This window comes from Phytophthora sojae, assembly GCF_000149755.1.
Source record: "Phytophthora sojae unplaced genomic scaffold PHYSOscaffold_3, whole genome shotgun sequence".
Taxonomy (NCBI): Eukaryota; Oomycota; class Peronosporomycetes; order Peronosporales; family Peronosporaceae; genus Phytophthora; species Phytophthora sojae.
The window spans coordinates 1587173-1606588 of NW_009258117.1; the positions used below are offsets into that span (position 1 = coordinate 1587173).

At 55.5% G+C, this 19416-nt stretch overlaps 5 protein-coding genes across 5 annotated transcripts; 3 read left to right on the forward strand and 2 right to left on the reverse strand.

Moving 5' to 3' along the window:
* Positions 1-2453: 2453 nt before the first annotated feature.
* On the reverse strand, positions 2454-5204 carry PHYSODRAFT_495964 (hypothetical protein; the record flags this gene model as incomplete). Its single annotated transcript, XM_009524095.1, has 3 exons — positions 2454-2776; positions 2837-4880; positions 4977-5204. 3 exons carry the CDS (start codon positions 5202-5204, stop codon positions 2454-2456), a joined length of 2595 nt encoding a protein of 864 aa, XP_009522390.1.
* Positions 5205-5898: 694 nt separating this feature from the next.
* On the forward strand, positions 5899-6119 carry PHYSODRAFT_327869 (hypothetical protein; the record flags this gene model as incomplete). The annotated part of the gene is made up of 2 exons (XM_009524096.1): positions 5899-6036; positions 6105-6119. The coding sequence occupies 2 exons, from the start codon at positions 5899-5901 to the stop codon at positions 6117-6119; spliced, it is 153 nt and encodes a 50-aa protein (XP_009522391.1).
* A 3526-nt stretch (positions 6120-9645) lies between these two features.
* PHYSODRAFT_494271 (hypothetical protein) lies at positions 9646-11559 on the forward strand (the record flags this gene model as incomplete). Its single annotated transcript, XM_009524097.1, has 1 exon — positions 9646-11559. One exon carries the CDS (start codon positions 9646-9648, stop codon positions 11557-11559), a length of 1914 nt encoding a protein of 637 aa, XP_009522392.1.
* Positions 11560-12240: 681 nt separating this feature from the next.
* Positions 12241-13467, reverse strand: PHYSODRAFT_495085 (hypothetical protein; the record flags this gene model as incomplete). The annotated part of the gene is made up of 1 exon (XM_009524098.1): positions 12241-13467. The coding sequence occupies one exon, from the start codon at positions 13465-13467 to the stop codon at positions 12241-12243; it is 1227 nt and encodes a 408-aa protein (XP_009522393.1).
* A 389-nt stretch (positions 13468-13856) lies between these two features.
* PHYSODRAFT_354226 (hypothetical protein) lies at positions 13857-18896 on the forward strand. Its single transcript, XM_009524099.1, has one exon. The coding sequence runs from the start codon at positions 15166-15168 to the stop codon at positions 17329-17331; it is 2166 nt and encodes a 721-aa protein (XP_009522394.1). The 5' UTR covers positions 13857-15165; the 3' UTR covers positions 17332-18896.
* The last annotated feature ends 520 nt before the right edge of the window (positions 18897-19416 follow it).

Below are 19416 nucleotides of genomic sequence, written 5' to 3' on the forward strand. Positions count from 1 at the left end.
GCTTCACTACCCAAATTCATTCGAGGAGCGACAACCTCAGGCGCCATGTTCGGGTCCACGATTGACTACGTCTCCAAGATCGACCTCGCCGCTGGCGACCTCATCGTAGTCGTCGTGAAGGGCGCGCCGCCTCTGTCGGCTTTCTTAGTTGGGAGATCCAAGATTTCGGCCCACTGGTCCCGGAGTGGAGTGAGTAGTAACTACCGCCGAAATCGTGTGCCCAGGCTCACCAGAGAGCAGCGCCAAGAATCGAACGAAGATCTCGCTGGCGAAAATACCCTTCTGTATTACAGCTCACCTCCTGGTTGTATGCCGTACTGTTAGTGACACGAGCGTTCCCGTGAAATAAGCGAAATAATATGTGAGATGGACGATTTACTCTGGAGTAATAGTAGTGAAGAATATCCGTGAAGAGAACACAACAGTGGCTACTGTACTTGTCCGGGTCATGCTCCGCCATAAACCACGTCCCCCATTCTCCAACTTCCTCAGCTGCAAAGCTCAGCCCAATCGACACTACCATGGCTAGCTTCACGTCCACGACTGAGGCCGTTCTCGGCAACCTGCTCGCAAAGGTTGTCAAGTTCACTCCGCTCTTGTCGCCATTCGTGAGCTACGACGTTCAAGACTTCGGCCTGTTAGTCGCGAATCTCTCCTAAGACCAGCACGACAAGGGCTAACCCGTCAAGCAGATTCGCCGACCTCAAGCAAATGTGTGTAGCAACCAGCGTTGACGAGCGTATCCAGCGGAACAGACAGATAGGTGCTGGATTAGGCGGAAGTTGTCTGTGGTGGCACGAAAGAAGAGATTAGTCAACGATGCTCGAATCACGAATGAAAGAACTCACGGGAATGAGCGCGCCCAGGTCCTCGAAGTGCCAGTTCCAGTTGGATGTGTACTCGATCGCGAAATAGGACACGACGGAGATCACGCCCTCGTACACCTTGCCGGCGATCGAGTTGGTCACTTTGGTGTCATCACTGGGAGAGCAAAGATCGCTGCATAGTCGCTCGAAACCGCGCCGATGAAATACAAGGGCTGAAGCGAAGGCAATCACTTGTGTCGAGCATTCGTAAGACAGTTTGACGACAAATCAAATGTAGCAATTTCATTGGTTAATATTGTATTGTGTAGTCTCGAGTGTTGCTGCATCTCGGCTCGGAAATTGGACTGATTTATCTGTGTGCGCATTTTGCCCCCTTTCCTAGAGGCAGCGCACTTGAAAAATGCCCCTTGAAATGTCCGGGCCTTTGATCCTGACGCCATGCACTAACCTCCTGCTAGAAGATTTAAATATACTTGCCAGGAATGGAATGTAAGGACATCATAGCACAGTTATCATGCGACCGTTTGTTCCCGTAGTGGAGCAATGTTTCTTCGCTGTACTGGGGTGAACGACTGTTGTCGTTCACCCCACCACGTCAACTCTCCTTTCTACAGTAAAGTACTAACACTACATAGAAGATGGAGATTCGGATAGAGCGCGCACACGCAAACCAGTCTACGCTGTAGCATCGACAAAAAGCATGGCTGCAGGCAGTCTTAGTTGCAGGAGATTCCGAGTAACTCGCCGATGCCGAAGGTCGAGCCCAGCAGCGATATGGCGCGCGCCGAGCGCCCGCGCAGCAGTGTGGAGCTCCTCCGCACCTCAGCGTCGTAGGTATAAGATCTAGGTATTATCGCCGTTGCAGAGTACGGGGTTGCATTTTGTTGCTGGACTGTAATGATTAGGTAAGAGGGGGTTGGAGGATCTCGGGAAGCCCACTGGCAACACCGTTCCCTGGCTGCCACGCCTTCACAACTACTATGATGTACGCTCAAGCATAAAATTTACTACATTAAAATGTACATGTAGTACCGTTACGAGCTATTTGTCCCTCTTAGTTTACGTCTGCCAACTTCATCGTAACTCCGTGCCCTACAACGGCTGCACCTCTGAGTGGAACAGCTCCACGGACTGCATGCACGCGTTCGTGCAGTCATTATGCCGATATTTAAGCTTGCTGCCAGCGGCCAACTACAGGCACATCGCTTCGTGTGTGAACAAGAGGCTACTTACCCTACCGCACCATGCAACTGCATCGTTTCGGCGCTCAACGTTGCCACCGCGTCCGCGGCAACGATGCCTCTGTGACCTGAACACTTTTGACCAATTGTATGGCGCAAACTAGTGTCCGACAAGCTGTCTTATGTTTTGACAGACAATATGCAATGTAGCCACTGGTATACAAAAACCAAGATGTAGTCAAAACGCGTTGATCCGAAAACGTAAGACGCTTTGTCTTATGATAGGCATTCTGGGGCTAAGTATCGTCTTACGAAAGAGCATGAATCACAAATGTAAGAGCGATATCTGCTGGATGAATTTGACGTTTTATTTGCTAAGTTATGGTCATTTATGTGTGTATTCATGTCTAACAAAGCTGTGTTAATCTCACACTAGAATGTGCTTCTACTTGTAGAGCAGAGACGACATCTGTGAGACGCGCTTGCTTGAGTGGCGGAAGCGAGACGCTAAGCGCACGTTGATGAGCTTGAGTACCGCCACTGCCGTGTGGGGAGCCCGCGCCTCCAGCGCCTCCATAGCCGCTGCACGCAGCCTCAACACCACGCAGTCGGACGTGGCAAAGTACTTGTACTCTGGGTCCATGCCAGCGACGTTGGGCGTAATGACGGAGCCTGGGCCGATCTTCAGCAGCCGCGACTTCGCGGTCGTGAACGGCGTCCACTGAGACTCCTCGGGCACCACGAACGACAGTTTACGAGGGTTGAAAACTCTTCCTGACTCATTCGAGTCCTCTACAGCGTCCTCGTCCCCCTTCTCACTATTGGCACCTTCAATCTCGCCAGCTTCAGAGTAGCGGACACCGGGGATGTTGTGGGCGTTTGAAAACTCCGAGTCCATGACGAAGTTCATGTACCCGAAGCAGATGAAGTACGTGTCATCTCGTAGCCGCTCCGGTACGAGCTGCGAGCCATTGGGCACCACGACGATATCCAGGTACGCGGACAACGGGAGTAGCTTCTGGTAGCTCGCACTGCTGTCGTGCTCGGGGGATGCGGCCATGAAGCTCTCCCAGAGTTCCAGTTGGCTCTTGCGCTTCCAGTCCGAGAGAGAATTGCCGACTCGAGGTGTTACGGGGGCGCTGCAGATGTGGTCGGGGAGCAGCTCGTTCTCGCAGATCTCCAGGGCGATGTCCACATCGCTACTCAGCAGATGCACGCGCTGCGAGTAGTGGTTCTGACGCAGTGCGAGCTCGATCTCCGGCTTCAACCCGCAGAAGTAGATGTCGAACATGTACATGTCTGCGAGTGTGGATGCCTTGCGGAAATTTAGCAGCGCTGTAGCGTCGAAGCTTGGGACGAGTCCAAAGTCGATGATCACGTACTGCAGTTTGGGGAAGTCAAGCGAGTGAACGCGCGTCTCCATCCGCTCGAGGATGTTGACAGATGTGCCGAAGAATAGGTACCCTTGCAGACGCAGCACGAAGATGGCGCTCCCTTCAGCGTCCAGGAACGCCGTCTGCTCGGGCGTGCGGTCCACAGCACTACGGGTCAGCGCTCCAGTCGTCTCATGGTGGACGCAGCCCACATCGTGGATACGCCAGATCAGCTCGACCATGGAGATGATGATCCCCATCGCCACACTCTCCAGCATTCCAATGATCAGGAAACTCGACGTAATGAGCACAACCGTTGCCTTCTCAATAGGCTTGAGAAAGTGGAAAGGGGTGACCAAGTACGCCTCCAGGAAGTGCAGCCCCACACTGAGTAACAACCCGCCGAAGATGAACTTGGGCACGAACTGGAGCAGGCGAATCCCCACCATCCACAAGACCACGATCAGGAAGGCGCACACCAGCGCGGGCACTTTCTCGTGAGCCTCGAACTGCTTCATGATGCCCATCGCAGAGAGGTAGTGGCAGCCACCGCAGCACCCCATGAACCCGCTCGCAAGATTGGCCAGTCCGATCACGCGCATCTCGTTATCCGGCGAGATATCCCGTCCAAAGAGCGTCGACAATGACGTCGTAGCCACACTGTACTTCAACGCGCCCAGAATCACGAGCGAGATCATGAATCCCATACATTCGTTCGTCAGCGTGTGCCAGTGAACATGCTTGAAATCAATCTCAGCCCAGGGATACCACATGGGCGTCTGTGCCACCACGACGGGATCCCACGAGAAGACCCAGCCATCCTTGCCCAGCTTCTCCATGCTCGCGTCATACAACGTCGCAATGACTTGGAAGCCCACGAGCGACATGGCCAGCAGACATGGGAACGAGATGGCCACGGGGAACTTCAGGTACTGTCCGAGTCTGGCAAAGCCGGCGAAGGCCACGGCCGGCAGCAGCAGCATCTGCACGTCCCACGTGAAGAAGGCCGCTGTCAGCGCCTTACTGGAGGCCATGTGCACTCCGTTCTTCATCAACTCCGCTCCGATACCCGACAGAAAGCCCGCGATCACCGGGTACGGCATGTAGTTGGCGATGGACGTGACTCGGAAGAGCCCCATGAGGAAGAAGACGACCCCCAGCACCATGGACGTGATGGCGACCATCATGACCGTCGTGGGCACCACCTTGTCCAGGTCTCCGTGCAGGTGGTCGGAGATCTTCTGGGCCATCTCGGCCATCACGGGGGCCACGAACACGTCAATGGCGCCCAAGGTCCAGGGCGCGCAGCTCTGCCAGGCCAGCACGACGGACAGGACGGCGGTGCCCAGCAGGTTCATGTCGATGAAGTGCGCGATGACGGAAGCCAGGGGCGTCCCGTGGCCCACTAGAACACTGGCGCAGGACACGGCCAGCGTCGAGGACAGCAGGAAGGCGATGACGCCCGACGTGCCATTGACCAGCACCTCCAGCAGCAGGGCCTTGAGTCTGCGGGCGTCTTGGGGAGCTGATTGGCTATTGCCGATGCTGGAGGCCACGGAGAAGGTGACGTGCGTGCTGTGTAGAGCCCCGTTGACGGCCCCGTACTCGCCCGGGCGGCTGCGGCTGCGGCCCTGGGCGCCAAGGAGCAGGCCGTGCTTGGCCGCGTCCTGCACGCTGCGCACGCGGCGCATGAGCTGCTGCTTCTGGGGCGCGGGCGAGTGGAAGGACGAGTCGGACGACGCGTGCGGCGGCGCGGGCGGCGGCGTCAGGATCGGCGCCATCTCCACGCCGCCGCGCTCGAGCGGGAGCGCGTCGGTCTCCATTATTGTATTGGCCCTGATATGAATATGAATGAAATGGGGGACTGTTGTGACGTCGCCGAATTGGGCCGAGTACGAGAAAATGACTTGGCGTTTGTATGGAGAGGCTGGGGGGAGTGGGAACACGTTGAAGTTTTGCTCGCTGGGACAGCAGGAGTGCGTGCCAGCCGCCGCGGCTGGTGGTTTGTGTGAGGTTGGGAGAGAGAAGGAGAAGGAGCAGTGATCCGCTGCAAGGCGTGCAGCGCGTCAGGGCGATAGCAGGAGGTGAGGCTTATATAGGGGTGTCTGAAGCATTTTTACTAGTAGGTGTTCGTGATTGGGCTCACCAAAATGGATACATTGTTCGAGTTGCACGACGCTCGTACAGTATGCATTCGAAATCGACTGGGCGATGGCTATCCTACCTTGCGCTGGGCTGCGAAGACGTCGAAGCTCTTGCTTTGTGGCCGACAAGCAGATCGCTAATGCACCTGCCTTCGCCACCGCTGGTGTCTTGAATTTCAGCCTGAGCGACTATGCAGCGAACTTTGCACTCCCCGTGATGACACCAGCGATTGCTGGCGCTGGCGATCGGGCAGCTATTTCTCGTGGCGGCCTCGGATTGCTGGTTATTTGCCGAAAGGAGGCTGTCTTCAGTCCACTATTTGCGTCGCGCCGAGCGCATCTCAAGCTTTCAACGCATCAAACGCCTTTCACCATGGAGCCCGCCGCTGCAGTGACCAACTCGATCGCCGGCAAGGTGTACGAGGGCGTGATCTCCGTCGTGTCCTACTTCGCCATCGAGTACACGTCCAACTGGAACTGGCACTTCGAGGACCTGGGCGCGCTCATTCCGGTATGTTTTTCCTTAGTCGTGGTTCGTGCTGCGTTGAGGCTGAACAAGTTGCTTTCGTGCTACCACAGGCCACGTCCGCCTAATAGCCAAACCGCTTGCTGACCATGCTCGCCTACTGCAGCGTACTGGGACGCGAAAGAAGCAGCCAACCGCTTTTGCTCGTTAATGTGTTGAACAAGTCTACTAGGGCGTCTTCCCCATTCGTAATTTATCGGTAAAACAACACGTGTGATGATGTCATTTGTTTCTTTGACGAATATGCGGTCGATTGCTGACGCGTTAGTCGTTGCCGTGGGATTAGCGACTTGATGCTCCATCCGGGCTCCAGGAGAGCGAAGTGGTCGACGGAGGAAGTGGGAAAAGTGGTGGGTGGTGCATGGCGGAGACTGCTCCAGGGCAAGTCTAGGTAGTAGGAAGTCGGGAAGTCGGAAGTCAACCATTCGTTCTGTCCTCGCCACGGTTATCTACTTTTGTATATCACACAACAACTATGGAGGTCAATGGTGTTATTTCACATATTATTATTGTGCTTATCTCACTTGGACTCGGTTTACATGTAATCGCTATCTTCGTAGTCGCTTTTCAATTGCATGGTGGGCTTCTCACAGGGTTATTTACGCGCATAGAGATCTTCGTTCGATTCCGGTGCTGCTCGCTGGTGAACCTGGAGGCACGATGTCGGCTCTACTGTAGCTACTGACTCCACTCTGGGACCAGTAGGCCGAGGTCTTGGATCTCACAACTCAGGAGAGCGGACAGAAGCGGCGTGCCCTTCACGACGACTGCGATGAGGTCGCCGACGGCGAGGTCGATCTTGGAGACGTAGTCGAACGAAGACCCGACTATGGTTGTTGAGGTTGTTGCTCCACGAGTGAATTTGGGTAGTGAAGCGCTCGCGGACTTGGCCCGAAAAGACCATGGACCAGGTAGAACCACCAGCACGTCGAAGTGTTCGGAGCTGCAACGACAAGTTCACCACCATCAGTGGTCTGGGTGGCGTTCCCCCGCCTGTCGTGGACATACACTTAATACCGACTGGTGAAAAATCCCATAGCGAGATATCAGCGGTGGTAGTGCTGGTACGGGCAATCCATTTAAATAATACACAGAGTCGCGTGTGCTTGAGTCGACAAGGTGCACTGCCGATGAGGACGTCCAGGCAGAGACGGCCGCTGTGGATGATTTACTCCCAATAGCAAAATAAATGTAAGTTAGGATACCTTCGAAGTCGAGCATTGAAAGTTACTAGTGCTAATGTCTCGCGGCCTGCCTCATTCCACAACTTCCTCTCCATCGGACAGTCTCAGTCAAATCACGCGACAACATGGCCAACTACACGTTCACAGCTGATGCTGCGCTCGGCAACCTGCTCGCGAAGCTCATCAAGTTCACGTCGCTTTTGTCGTCACCCCTGGGCTGGGAAATCCAAGACCTGTGTCTCTTGGTGCCTGAATGTGCTCTCAAAACCTCCACCAGTCAGCAACTAAGTTATCAAACAACGACAAACTCACATTTCGTATCAAGTTCGTTGACCAAAACATTTTGATGAGCCTAAAGAACTCATACATAGTACGATTTGTTTTTGCGTGCACATGCAGGAAGATATATTCGTCGACGCGGGTCTTACAAAATAAGCGCTATGAATATCTCCCAGCAGTTGAAAAGCAGTTTTCGAGTCCTAGAAGCCACGGTTCTAGCCAGCAACGAGGTTCTGGAAGCATCATGACGCTGATGCTGAAGTCTTTCAAAGAGCGGTGGACGACGATTCTTCATGCGTGGTATGCCGTCCAACTTCCCCACTACGGAGCAAATACTCGATCGAGAGGATGCTGGTGCTGGATGAATACACGCGAAACACGTCGGGGATTCGCGTTGGATTGGTGATCTTAACACCACCAATTGTAACGACCGCGTTAGTGCTCTGCCAAGAGAGCATTCCTCTTCAAGATCCGATGGACGGCTGGAAAGCGAACTATGGATTCTGGGCCCGCGTTGGGATAATTGGGGTGTCCGCAAGCTATTTGGCTGTGAATCAACTGGGCGTGTGGATTGGTGGCTTCGCTCTTTCTACAAGACAATTGCTGGTGATGTGCTGTTGTGTCGGTGCCATATTTACTTGTGCGGGCATGGCAACAGCAGAAATATGGGCATTTCCTGTGCCGTTTTTCATGTATACCCTGGAAATTGCTTTGATGGCAACAATGATAAGTACGTCACGCGCAGTTCTCGGAGCTCAAGCCTTTCGAGAAATGTTTTCGCGACGGGGGGGGGCTCCAACAACTGAATAAAGTGGGAATTTTGTTGATAGTGATGCTGGTAACATATCCTGCCATCCAGGTCCTCTACAACTGCATAAGCCGCACAAACTACGAGATACTCGTTCTACTGCTCCTCTCCATGGTCAAGATCGCCACGAAGGGTATTTTCCTCCGCGTTGCGTCTCAAAGGGATGACATCATACCTGAGCAAGTCATCTTCACGGTCGACTTTTTTGACGCGCTGTACCTAGCAACTTTCATGCCGAGTTTGGCGACTAGTTCCGTGGTTGGCATCGTGATTATTGACCTCGTGGACACAGCGGTCGAATTGCGAGAGCTCCACCATCGGACCCAGAGTGCTTTATCACGGCTGCATGGATTGACCAGTGTCAGCTCTAGTAGCAATGACCTGCTCGCTGCAGCTCGATCGCTATGCTACTCTGTCGCGATGCTCGAACAGCAAGAAATTCGAGTCCGTTCTTGTACTTTTTACCACTTGTCGAACGAAGGAAGGGCTCTGGTACAAAACCTAGATAGTAGCGGGTGGCAGCTTCTTCACCATAGGAGAAATGCACATTTACCACCGGTTTCTGGCCCACGGCGCAACACTATTGCAGTTCAGCCTTACTCCCCGGCACCGGATGTGACCAAAGAGGAAAAACGAGCCGGTCAAAGAGTTAACGATGCCTCGCGAGCCCTGGTGGAGAGCCTGCAGGTTCTTTTCACATCCGAGTGCCTCATTCTGACGGAATATTTGGAGTGCGTGATCCCTGCACTTTACGGCAGCTTTGTTTTAGCGATGGTTCACTTGCCAAGTGCCCAGTATCATGCGGAAATGGAGGGCATTACCCACGACAACGTCAACGACAAGGTCTTCCGAATGTTCTTGTACGCGCTACTGGAGCTCACGTCGTTCGTCGCGCTAGCGGTTATTATGTGGCGGAATTGTAGAATTCAAGCGCTGTACCAGTTAGCGTTCGTGTTAGAGACCCAAGTCAGCGGTGCTATCCAAGCTGATCTTTTGGATGCTAGTGACGCTCACTTATCGTGTCACACACTTCGGTACGTTTGCTGGTAAAATCAAATCTGGCTAGCTAATCGGATTTTGAACGCCTATTGCCGTGCTTTTGATATAGGATCGGACTTCTCGTTTCAATTTGAATGATTTCTTAAAAACACACGAATGAGCGAAGCCGTTGAAATGAAACATCCAAACTTTCCGCTGAAAGTTAGCTCTTAACGTATCGCATCCAAATATTGAACGAAAGAACATCAATCAGGAATTATGATCAATCAAAAGTCGAAGTTCAGGTACAGAATGTTCATCATTCTGACTTACTCTCAGAGGAAGATGGTGAAGCTGTTCTGTCTGGTGGTTGGAGATGAAAGAGTGTTCCCTGTCGACATCGGCCTGGACATTACGGTGGGCTATTTGATGACGTCGATAAAGGCAGCTCTATCGTGCACGATCAAGGCCAAAGTAGACAAATTGCAGCTTTTTCTGGCGAAGCATGACGGCACATGGCTTGAGGAGGCTGATGCACGAAATGTGACGCAAGGCCATTTACAAAGTTTCGAGTGGATGAATCCCGCTCTGTTGGTTAACGACGCCAAATACTTTGGAGGGGGCTTCAAACCGAAGGAAGGCGACGTGCACGTACTTGTGAAGCTGCCAGACCGGGGAATAATTCCTTATAAGAAGCTCAAAATCACCCACAAAGACGTGCTTTATCCTGGACCAGTGCCAAGCGAGTCCTTCTCGGTTCCTGTGGATACAATCGAGGTGTTTACGAGGCTAGAGGCGCGGTTTTCTTCTTGTGGTCCAATTAGTCCGCTGTATTACCTCTTCGGGCCTCGCCAATTTGGTAAGACAACGATAGGACATCGACTGCGGGATTCGCTTGCTGCTGATCCACTCATCTCCGTCATATTCCACACTTTAACCCCAAGCGATGTCGAAACGGAGGAGGCCTTTTGGCTTGCACTTGGCCGACATTGTGGTGAACGAACACGAACAGCACGGGATTTTGAGTGGATGTTCATACGCCGTAAATGCCGCCTGTGGCTGGCGATTGACGACATGGATGTTATGTTTTCCAACGAGCAGTTGACTAGCAATTTCTTGGACAGACTTCGCTCTTGGGAATCTCTTCCTGCGTTTCTTGGGTTTCTTGCAATTGGAAGCTACGATCTCGTGAATTTGCCCATGAAGTACAAACAGCCAGCCCCTTTCAATATTGGCGAGCTGATTCAGGCAAAGTGCTTCTCTGTTCGACAAATGAGCGACTTTTTCATGCTTATCCAGCCAATGTATTGCTTCAAAGAGGCAACCCGCGAAGCCATTATGGAATATTCCTCCGGTGCTCCCGGTGTGTTCGGGTCTTTAGTCAAGTTTTCGGTCGATCGTGGCAAGTGTAGCCAAGAACGGCATGGATGGGAGGATTGGTTCAAGATCCAGAACTTCGCTTGCTATCTCAACGAATACAATCCAAGCTATGTTAAGATACAGGAAAGTGTAAGAAAGTTGAGTGAGCCAGACTGGAGGGTTCTCACTTTGCTACTTAGGGGCGAGGTGGGTGGCTTTGGCTCAGAATGGAATCACGCAACTACAACTCTGCAGCTATTGGGTGTTGTGACAATTGGGGCTTCTGGTGACTTGGAGTTCTCGTCCGAGATGATGCGACGTCTGTGCCTAGAAGCTCTACCCATCCGTGACATTGAACCAGTGGCAAGTGCTCGTGATCCACTCGAGCTGCTGGCTGCGGCACTTCGACTCATGGACCCGAAAGCAATGGGGCATTCGTTTGGAAAAGATCCGATATTTCCGACTGAGTCCGTTCTTCAGTTTCAAATGTACACATCGATTCGAGGGATTGCGAAGGCGAATAACACCTCATGCACGAGTATTCTAGCAGAGACGCATGGTGTCAGGGGTAAACAGAAGCGAAGCATCATCACTATCAGTAATTTCGAGAATGGAGTTAAAGTTGGTTTCGAGATCAAGGCAACACAACCGACGGAAGAGGCTCTCCTTACAGCAGTGGGAGATGCGGATCGATCCAGACACCTACTAGGGATTCAGGCGATGTTCTTGGTCAATTTCGCTCCTCGAACGAGCTTGCTGGAAGAAGGAGTGCATCAAGTGTGTGAATTTCCTGTCAAGGTGGTTCATGTTTTCGTCTCGGAAGCTTATGACGAATTCACAGTCCACCTGCAAGGAGGTGGTGTGGAGAGACGCACTGTCTGCTGTGCTCAAACCGAATAAAAACACTCTCAGTCCGTGCGCGCCAAGTCGAATTCAGCTATAGACGCGTGCGGAAGCGCTAGCAAAATAAACTTCCTTAGTACTTCGAAGTAAAAGTTTGTGTGTGTGCCGAACACAAAACCATATTCGAGCACGATGTGTCGAAGACTGAAATGAATCAAAACCTCACTTGCCAAATTCCTGTCAAGTTCCAAATGGTATTTGGGAGAGCCCGACGAAAACCAAAGTTGGGACGCAACGGCATGTTTGATGGCATCTTGCATCATCGGTCGTAGCGCATTGGCTTTCATATTTGGCTGCTGTCGACAAGTTTTCGCGTTGATATTGCTGTTCTACATGTACGTGCACGTTAGGCATCTTCAGCATACAATTTGCGTAGCAATAGCAACATCACTTTCATTCGGGAAGCAGTCCCATTTGATTATCCGGCCGTGTCTATTGTGGCCACGAGCCTCCGCTGCTGGTCGCAGAACCGAATCGTCCTCATCATCGTGAAGCGATTGGGCGCCCGCAACAGGAACGGAGTCTCTCTCTCACTAGTCTGCAGCATCCCTTATATACACTCTCACTCTCGTAACTCTCAGCTGGCGTACCGACCTGCCGCCGCTCTGTGGGGCGAGCTGTGGGCAGCCAGCCGAGTTCTTCAATCTCGATTTCTTGTATCCAGATACCTCTTTCTCATCATTCCACGTGCTCAGCCAGGAACCGCTTGGTGAGTGCGCTGATCTCCTCCTGCCCCAGCAGGAATCCGTCGTGACCGTGAGGCGACGACAGCGCCGCGAACTGCGCGTTCGGCAGGTTATCCGCAATCTGCTGCTGCTCCGACAGCGGGTACAACACGTCCGAGTCGATGCCGATGATCAGCGCCGGCTGGGACAGCGACCCCAGCGCCTGCTGCAGCCCACCGCGGCCTCGGCCGACGTCGTGCGTGTCCATCATGTGCAGCAGCGCCAGGTACGAGTTGACGTCGAAGCGGGACAGGAACTTCTCCCCCTGGTACTCGAGGTACGACTGCACCACGTAGCGTCCGTACTTGGAGGCCAGTGTGTCGTTCTCCGCGGGCTGCTCCTCACAGCGCCCGAACTTGTCGCCGTACGCGGCGTGGGTTCGGTAGCTCACCATGGCGATCTGGCGGGCCAGCGACAGCCCCGTGTTGGGCGGCGCGGACGAAGTATAGTGGCCCCCGCGGAAGTTGGCGTCCATGTAGATGGCCTGGCGCTGCAGCTCGCTGATGCCGATCTGCCAGGCCGAGTGCTGCGTGCCGCACGCGATGGCCACGAAACTCTTGACGAAGTCCTGGCCCTGGAACGCCCACTCGAGCGTCTGCATGCCGCCCAGCGAGCCGCCGATCACCGCCTGCACCTGTTTGACGCCCAGTCCGTCCTCCAGCAGCCGACGCTGCAGCGCCACGGCGTCGCGCAGCGTGACGGCCGGGAAGTCCGGGCCGTACGCGCGCCCCGTGAGCGGGTTGACGGCCGTGGGGCCCGTGGATCCGTAGCACGAGCCCAGCACGTTGCTGCACACGATGAAGTACTTGTCCGTCCACTCGGGCGTGACCATGGCGTCCCAGTACTGGTGCACCAGCGAGTGGCCCGTGAGCGCGTGGCACAGCACGATCACGTTGTCCCGCGCCGCGTTGAGCGTGCCGTACGTCGTGTACGCCACCTCGGGCGCCACGAGCTTGTCCCCCTTCTCCAGGTGCAGTGTACCAGGCAGCTGGTACACGCCCGACACGGCGCTCGGGTGCGCGTTGTCGCTGTACTCGTCCTCGATGAACCCGCCGCAGGTGGGCGCCGTCGCGGCGGCCACCTCGGGCGCCACAGAGAGGCGGCGGCGAGAGAGGAGAGACGAGAAAGGGGAGACAGAGGAGGAGGCTCGTGACACGCGGCGCGCGGCGCGGTGCAACATGGGGCTGTGCTGTGCTGTGCGGGGGAGTGGACGGAGGAGGACGGCGGCGAGGACCCGGGGGCGTCGCTTTGCTCTGCTCGGCTCGGCTCGAATTGCGGAATGGCTCGACTTTGGTCCTCTCCACCACCGGCTTTCGGGGGTGATGCGCCGCTTCGAAACTTTCACAACTGGTGTCCTCCACATCAGATGTCCACTTCCTAGTCTAGGCGTTTGCCGAGAGTAGCGTGCGTCACTCGAGTATCAGTGATGGGTGAAGCCGCCCGTCGTCACCGCTTTGTCCGACCCGACGGGATCCAAGCAGCCTTTTTTCCGCCAATCGGCGCGCGGCTCCCCTCTTCAAACAGGCAAAAGCACGTGCCCGGACCGCACATTGCCGGATATCCTCCCCAGAAGATTGATCGATAGATAGCCTAAGCTAGAGCCATGAAGGTGCTGGTGCCCGTGAAGCGCGTGGTGGACTACGCCGTCAAGATCCGCGTGGAGCCCAAGGGCGTGGACCTCAAGAACGTCAAGATGAGCATGAACCCCTTCTGCGAGATCGCCGTGGAGGAGGCCATCCGCCTCAAGGAGAAGAAGCTGGCCACCGAGGTCGTGGCCGTGTCCATCGGCCCCAAGCAGAGCCAGGAGACGCTGCGCACGGCGCTGGCCATGGGCGCGGACCGCGGCATCCACATCACCACGGACATGCGCACGGACCAGGAGCTGCAGCCGCTGGCCGTGGCCAAGCTGCTCAAGGAGGTCGTGGCCAAGGAGGAGCCGCAGCTCGTCATCTGCGGCAAGCAGAGCATCGACGCCGACGCCGCGCAGACGGGCCCCATGCTGGCCGGCCTGCTGGACTGGAGCCAGGGCACCTTCGCCTCGGACGTGGCCGTCGAGGGCGACGCCGTGAGCGTCACGCGCGAGACGGACGCCGGCGTCGAGACGCTCAAGCTCGGCCTGCCCGCCGTGGTGACGGCCGACCTGCGCCTGAACGAGCCGCGCTACGCCACGCTGCCCAACATCATGAAGGCCAAGAAGAAGAAAATCGAGACGCTCGCGGCCGACAGCTTCGGCGTGGACCTGGCGCCGCGCATCGACGTGGTCGAGGTCAAGGACCCCGCCGCCCGCAAGGCCGGCATCAAGGTGGCCAGCGTCGACGAGCTCGTGGACAAGCTCAAGAACGAGGCCGGTGTGATCTAGAGAGAGGAAGCAGTTTAGTATGCTGCGGACTCTGACGGGGTAGCGGCCGATACCACCCTCCTGCTTTCTTCTCGGCTGGACGCGTGGTAGCTTGAAGGGGAGCTGGGGCTGGGTGGGGATCGAGTGCCGTGGAAGTAGCTAGAACAGCTAAACGACTGTCAGTAACCTGCTGTGATCTTTTGTTTGTTCTGAAGTGGGGGTCAAATCTTTGAGAGTTTTCTTGAATATCTGGGGCCCCGATTCGGGGCAGCGTTTTTGCAGGTGGCGTGTTGAAGTGGTTTTGATGCAAGAACTCGAAATGGCGATCGCAATTGCTGAGCAAAGAAATTGACAAGCAAATTGCAGAATTTGCTCACGGAACTCAGCGAAGAGAAAATCGAGGCGGCCCAGACATGCCGTGGATGATTCGCAATGTGCGAGGCAGGAAACAATCCACCTCCATGATCGAGGTGGAGTCCATCGCCAGCGTGTAAGCTGAAGTGAAAGCATAAACAGCAATGACAATCTCAAAACGGCGCAATGGCAATGCTTGACAAGCGCGCGAGCCTCCCGCTTCAACTTGAAGTATCAATGACAAGTAAACACGTCAAAGTCGCTCCGCCCTGCTCAGCGTCGAGCCGCTCGCTGCATTGCACAACTTACCCGCTAACCCCCTCCATCAATTCCAACTTACGAAGTACCATGGCCATGGAGCTGAAGGATCTGGCGCCTCTGCTGCTGCAGCGCGAGCGGGAGTCGAGTCAAGAAATCGACGTTGAGTTGCTGACCAACACCCTGCGCGGTGGCCACGCTGCCAACGTCCGCCGCAAGAACGCCGAAGCTGCCATCTCGCAGCACGTGGAGCTCTCCAAGCGCGATGCCGCCTTCCAGAACCACTCGCAACGGTACAACACCGCTCTGGAGAAGACCTTCCACTACGTCAAGCTCATCCAGAGCAGCAAGGTCGACAGCGACGACCAGCAGATCATGTACGACGCCATCGGAGAGAAGCTGCCGATCCAGGTGCACCGCTCCATGTTCATCCCAACGCTGGAGAACCAAGCGGACGACGAGCAGCAGGCTCATTGGTTGCCACTCGCCAACTCGTACCGGATCCTCGGCGCGTACGCTCAGACGGAGCTTGGTCACGGATCGAACGTTCAGGGTCTAGAGACGACTGCAGCGTACGACAAGAATGCGCAAGAGTTTATCATCAACTCGCCCACTCTAACGAGTCGCAAGTGGTGGCCCGGTGGACTCGGTAAGACGGCCACGCACGCGGTTGTGCACGCTCAGCTGCGGATCGATGGCGAGCACAAGGGCGTGCAAGCCTTCATCGTGCCGCTCCGGTCGTTGAAAGACCACAAGCCTCTACGAGGCGTGGAGGTGGGGGACATCGGCCCGAAGGTGGGCTTCAACTCACTCGACAACGGCTACGCAGTCTTCCACAACGTGCGCGTTCCTCGGCGCAACATGCTCATGCGCTACGCCAAGGTGCTGCCCAACGGGACGTTCATCAAGCCACCGAGCTCCAAGCTGGTGTACTTAACCATGACGCAGATCCGCGCGTACTTGATCCTGAAGCTGGGGTTAGCTCTGGGCGCTGCTACGACCATCACGACGCGCTTCAGTGCAGTTCGTGTGCAGGGTCGTAAGGCGAACGGGAAGGAGCTCGAACTGACGAGGGAGAACCCCGTTCTGGACTACCAGAACCAGCAGCACGCGCTGTTGCCTTTGGTGGCGCTGTCGTACGCCGCTAACTTCGCTGGGCGGTCAATGGTCGACATGCACGACAAGGTGCTGGCCATGGTGACAAGCGGCAAGGCCGATTTCGCGGCCCAGTCGTCCGAACTGCACGCCATCTCGTCCGGGTTGAAGGGGTGGCTAGCAGACCGCGTGAACGACGGCATCGAGCACTGCCGTCGTCTCTGCGGTGGTCACGGCTTCCTGCAGTCCAGCAACCTCGCCCACATCTTCGCTGAGACTGTCGGATCCTGCACCTATGAAGGAACGGCCGATGTCTTGGTGCAGCAGCACGCGCGCTACCTGTTGAAGGAGCTTGGGAGCTGGAAACCCTCCAATGCTGAAGGCCCCACAGCCTTTTTGAGCCGCAGCGACTTCTACTCGGACCCCAAGCTGCGCTGCAGTGCCAGTAACGCAGCAGAGTTTGGCAGCTTCAAGGTGCTTATTGAAGCGTTTGAGGTCCGTGCTGCTCGATCTGTGCGGAAGCTCGCTCATGCGATGAAGGCGTCGGGGAACAACGCCAACGCCTGCATGATGCTGATGACGGCTGCATCCACGCACCACACGGAGCTGCTGCTGCTCAAGTTGTTCATCTCGGGCGTGAGCTTGCTGCCTGTGGGGTCGACCAAGGCTGCGGTGACTCAATTGTGCCAGCTCTTTGGCGTTTGGCTGCTGGTCAACGGACTCGGAGACTTTCGCCACGACGACTACATCTCCAGTTCACAGGCCGACCTGGCGCACCAGCAGCTTGCGAGCCTCTTGCCGCTTGTACGCCGCAACGTCGTGCGTCTGACGGATGGTTGGGACTTCAGCGACTTTGAGCTCAACTCGACGCTTGGACGATTCGACGGAGACATCTACCGTGCGTTGGTCGAGCACGCCGAACGTGAGCCGCTGAATGCCTCCCAGGTACCGGAAGGATACGACAAGTACCTCCGCCCGCTCATCAAGTCCGCGTTGTAGGCTGCAGTTCGTGTTCTGCGTCTTTTTTTAAATATGAGGCGGGTTTTCAACTGTGACCGGCATGACTTCTTCTCCGGAAACGACACCCCTTGGCTAATTATCTTCATCGCCCGCTCAATGATGCCGTTCAGCAACTCACTTATCGTCGTGCACGGTGACTCACCGTCGGTGAGAGCAGAAATGCCAGCCGGCGGAGGTTGGATAATGCACATTGGGCGATCGAATCTCAATAGTGACAAGATCATTTGAAATTGCTTGAGTTCGCTTATGGTAGTAGTATCACTTTTCAAACATTGGCTCTGGGTTGCGTCGATCACACGCAACACTGAAAAGTAACGCGACTTCCATTTGATAGCAAAACATGGCAAACGATTTGTAGCCAAAGGCGATAGCAATGTACAAATTCATTCTTACAACAGGTTCACATTGATTCTACTGGCCTGTCCGTTCGATCCGGATCGCCAGTTTGAGGTTGTGGAGAACGTCATACAACGGTTGCTTGGGACTTATCCTCTGAAGGCAGCGCGAACACTGGCGCCACCATGGTGCTCTCATACCGCAACGCCATGAAGAACATTTCCATGAACCAGTACTTTGCATTAGTGGTGGACGTGCGTATCCATCCTCCGTGGCGGAGCAGGCAGCCGCTGTCTCGACTGGCATCCAAAGGCGCAAACCCGAGCGACGTCGTCATTTGCGTCCACTTGTACGAAGCGCCGAGACATTGCTGGACGGCGTTGTGCTGAAGTGCCGAGTCAAAGATCACGTATTCATCGCCAAGTCTGACGCGCCACAGCAGCTCCAAAGAGTTCGACGAGCTCTGCGTGTGCGGATTGAACAGCACTCGGTGGATCACTAGCGTATCGCGGTTGATCACTTGCAGGACTTGCATCTGTTAGACACGAAGGATAGTGTGTTAGTTGACTCCCAGAAGACAACGAAATAACAGCAAGAAGGTACCAACCTTGACTGGAAACGCAGGATTGAAGAACCGGCCGTACGTTGACGGCGTCGACAGCGTGTCCCACGTGAAGTTCATAAGATGCAGCGCCCGGGCGTTCGGGAACCCTTTCGACAGCACAAACTTGACCGACGATTCCTCCACTTTGCGGAAGTCGCTCCAGCCCATGACGGACGCCCCCGAGGTCAGGAACGTATCATCTCGTTTCGATAGCTCGTACTCATGCTGCGCATTGTGCTGGACGCTCGCCAGCACCTGAGGCGTCAGCGGCTCGTAGAATTCTCGCACCAGCTCCATCTGATTCTGTCAAAGGCAGGGTCAAAAGAAGAGAAGATATGATCAGTCACCGCATTAATCAACCACGTTAGCATCTCAACTGCTGCATGTGCAGTACCTGCATAAGAAGCTGCACTGGGTCCACGTGAGGCACTCGGGGCACGGAGGCTGCGGCAGCGTCCACGCGCTCCTGTAACTCCTGGTTCTCGGCCTTGAGGTCCCTCTCTTCCGCCGAAATTTCGAGGTAGCGGTACTTCTGCTCCAGCGTCTGCGCCAGCTCCTTGGTGCGCTGCATCTCCGCCTTCTTGCGCTGGATGAAGCGCCTCTGCACCGCTCGGTGGCGCGCGCGTCTGTCCTCTTCCGCCAGCTTGGCCTCCTCGCTGGTGGGTGCTGGTTTGGCTTTGGCCTTCATTGTTGATGCTGCAGGCGGCTTGACCTCCGTCCTGCTGAGCTCCACAGTGCGCGGCGAGTTGGTGGCGCCTCCCTGAGCGGCTGCGTCGCGGTCTGTCTGCTGGTCCAGCAGCAAGTGCTCCATGATGCGTTGGTCGGTGGGCGTCCAGCTCACGGGCAAGTCCGGGAAGGCCACTGCAGACGTCGACTCCATTTTGAACAGTGCCTCGTTGCAACGCGAACGGCGGGACAACGGCGCTGATGTCTTGGGGCGCCTCTAAAGTCCTGGACTCCAGGCTGGAGAGTCCCCAGTTCCGGATGGATACACCCTTCGGCAGAGTCGCGGAGAACTGGAAATGGAGCCAGCTCCTTGTCAATTGTTCACTGTGGACCACACGAAAGAGGTCACGGCACTTCTGATACGCTGCAGCTTGACCATGCGTTTGACAAGCATGGGT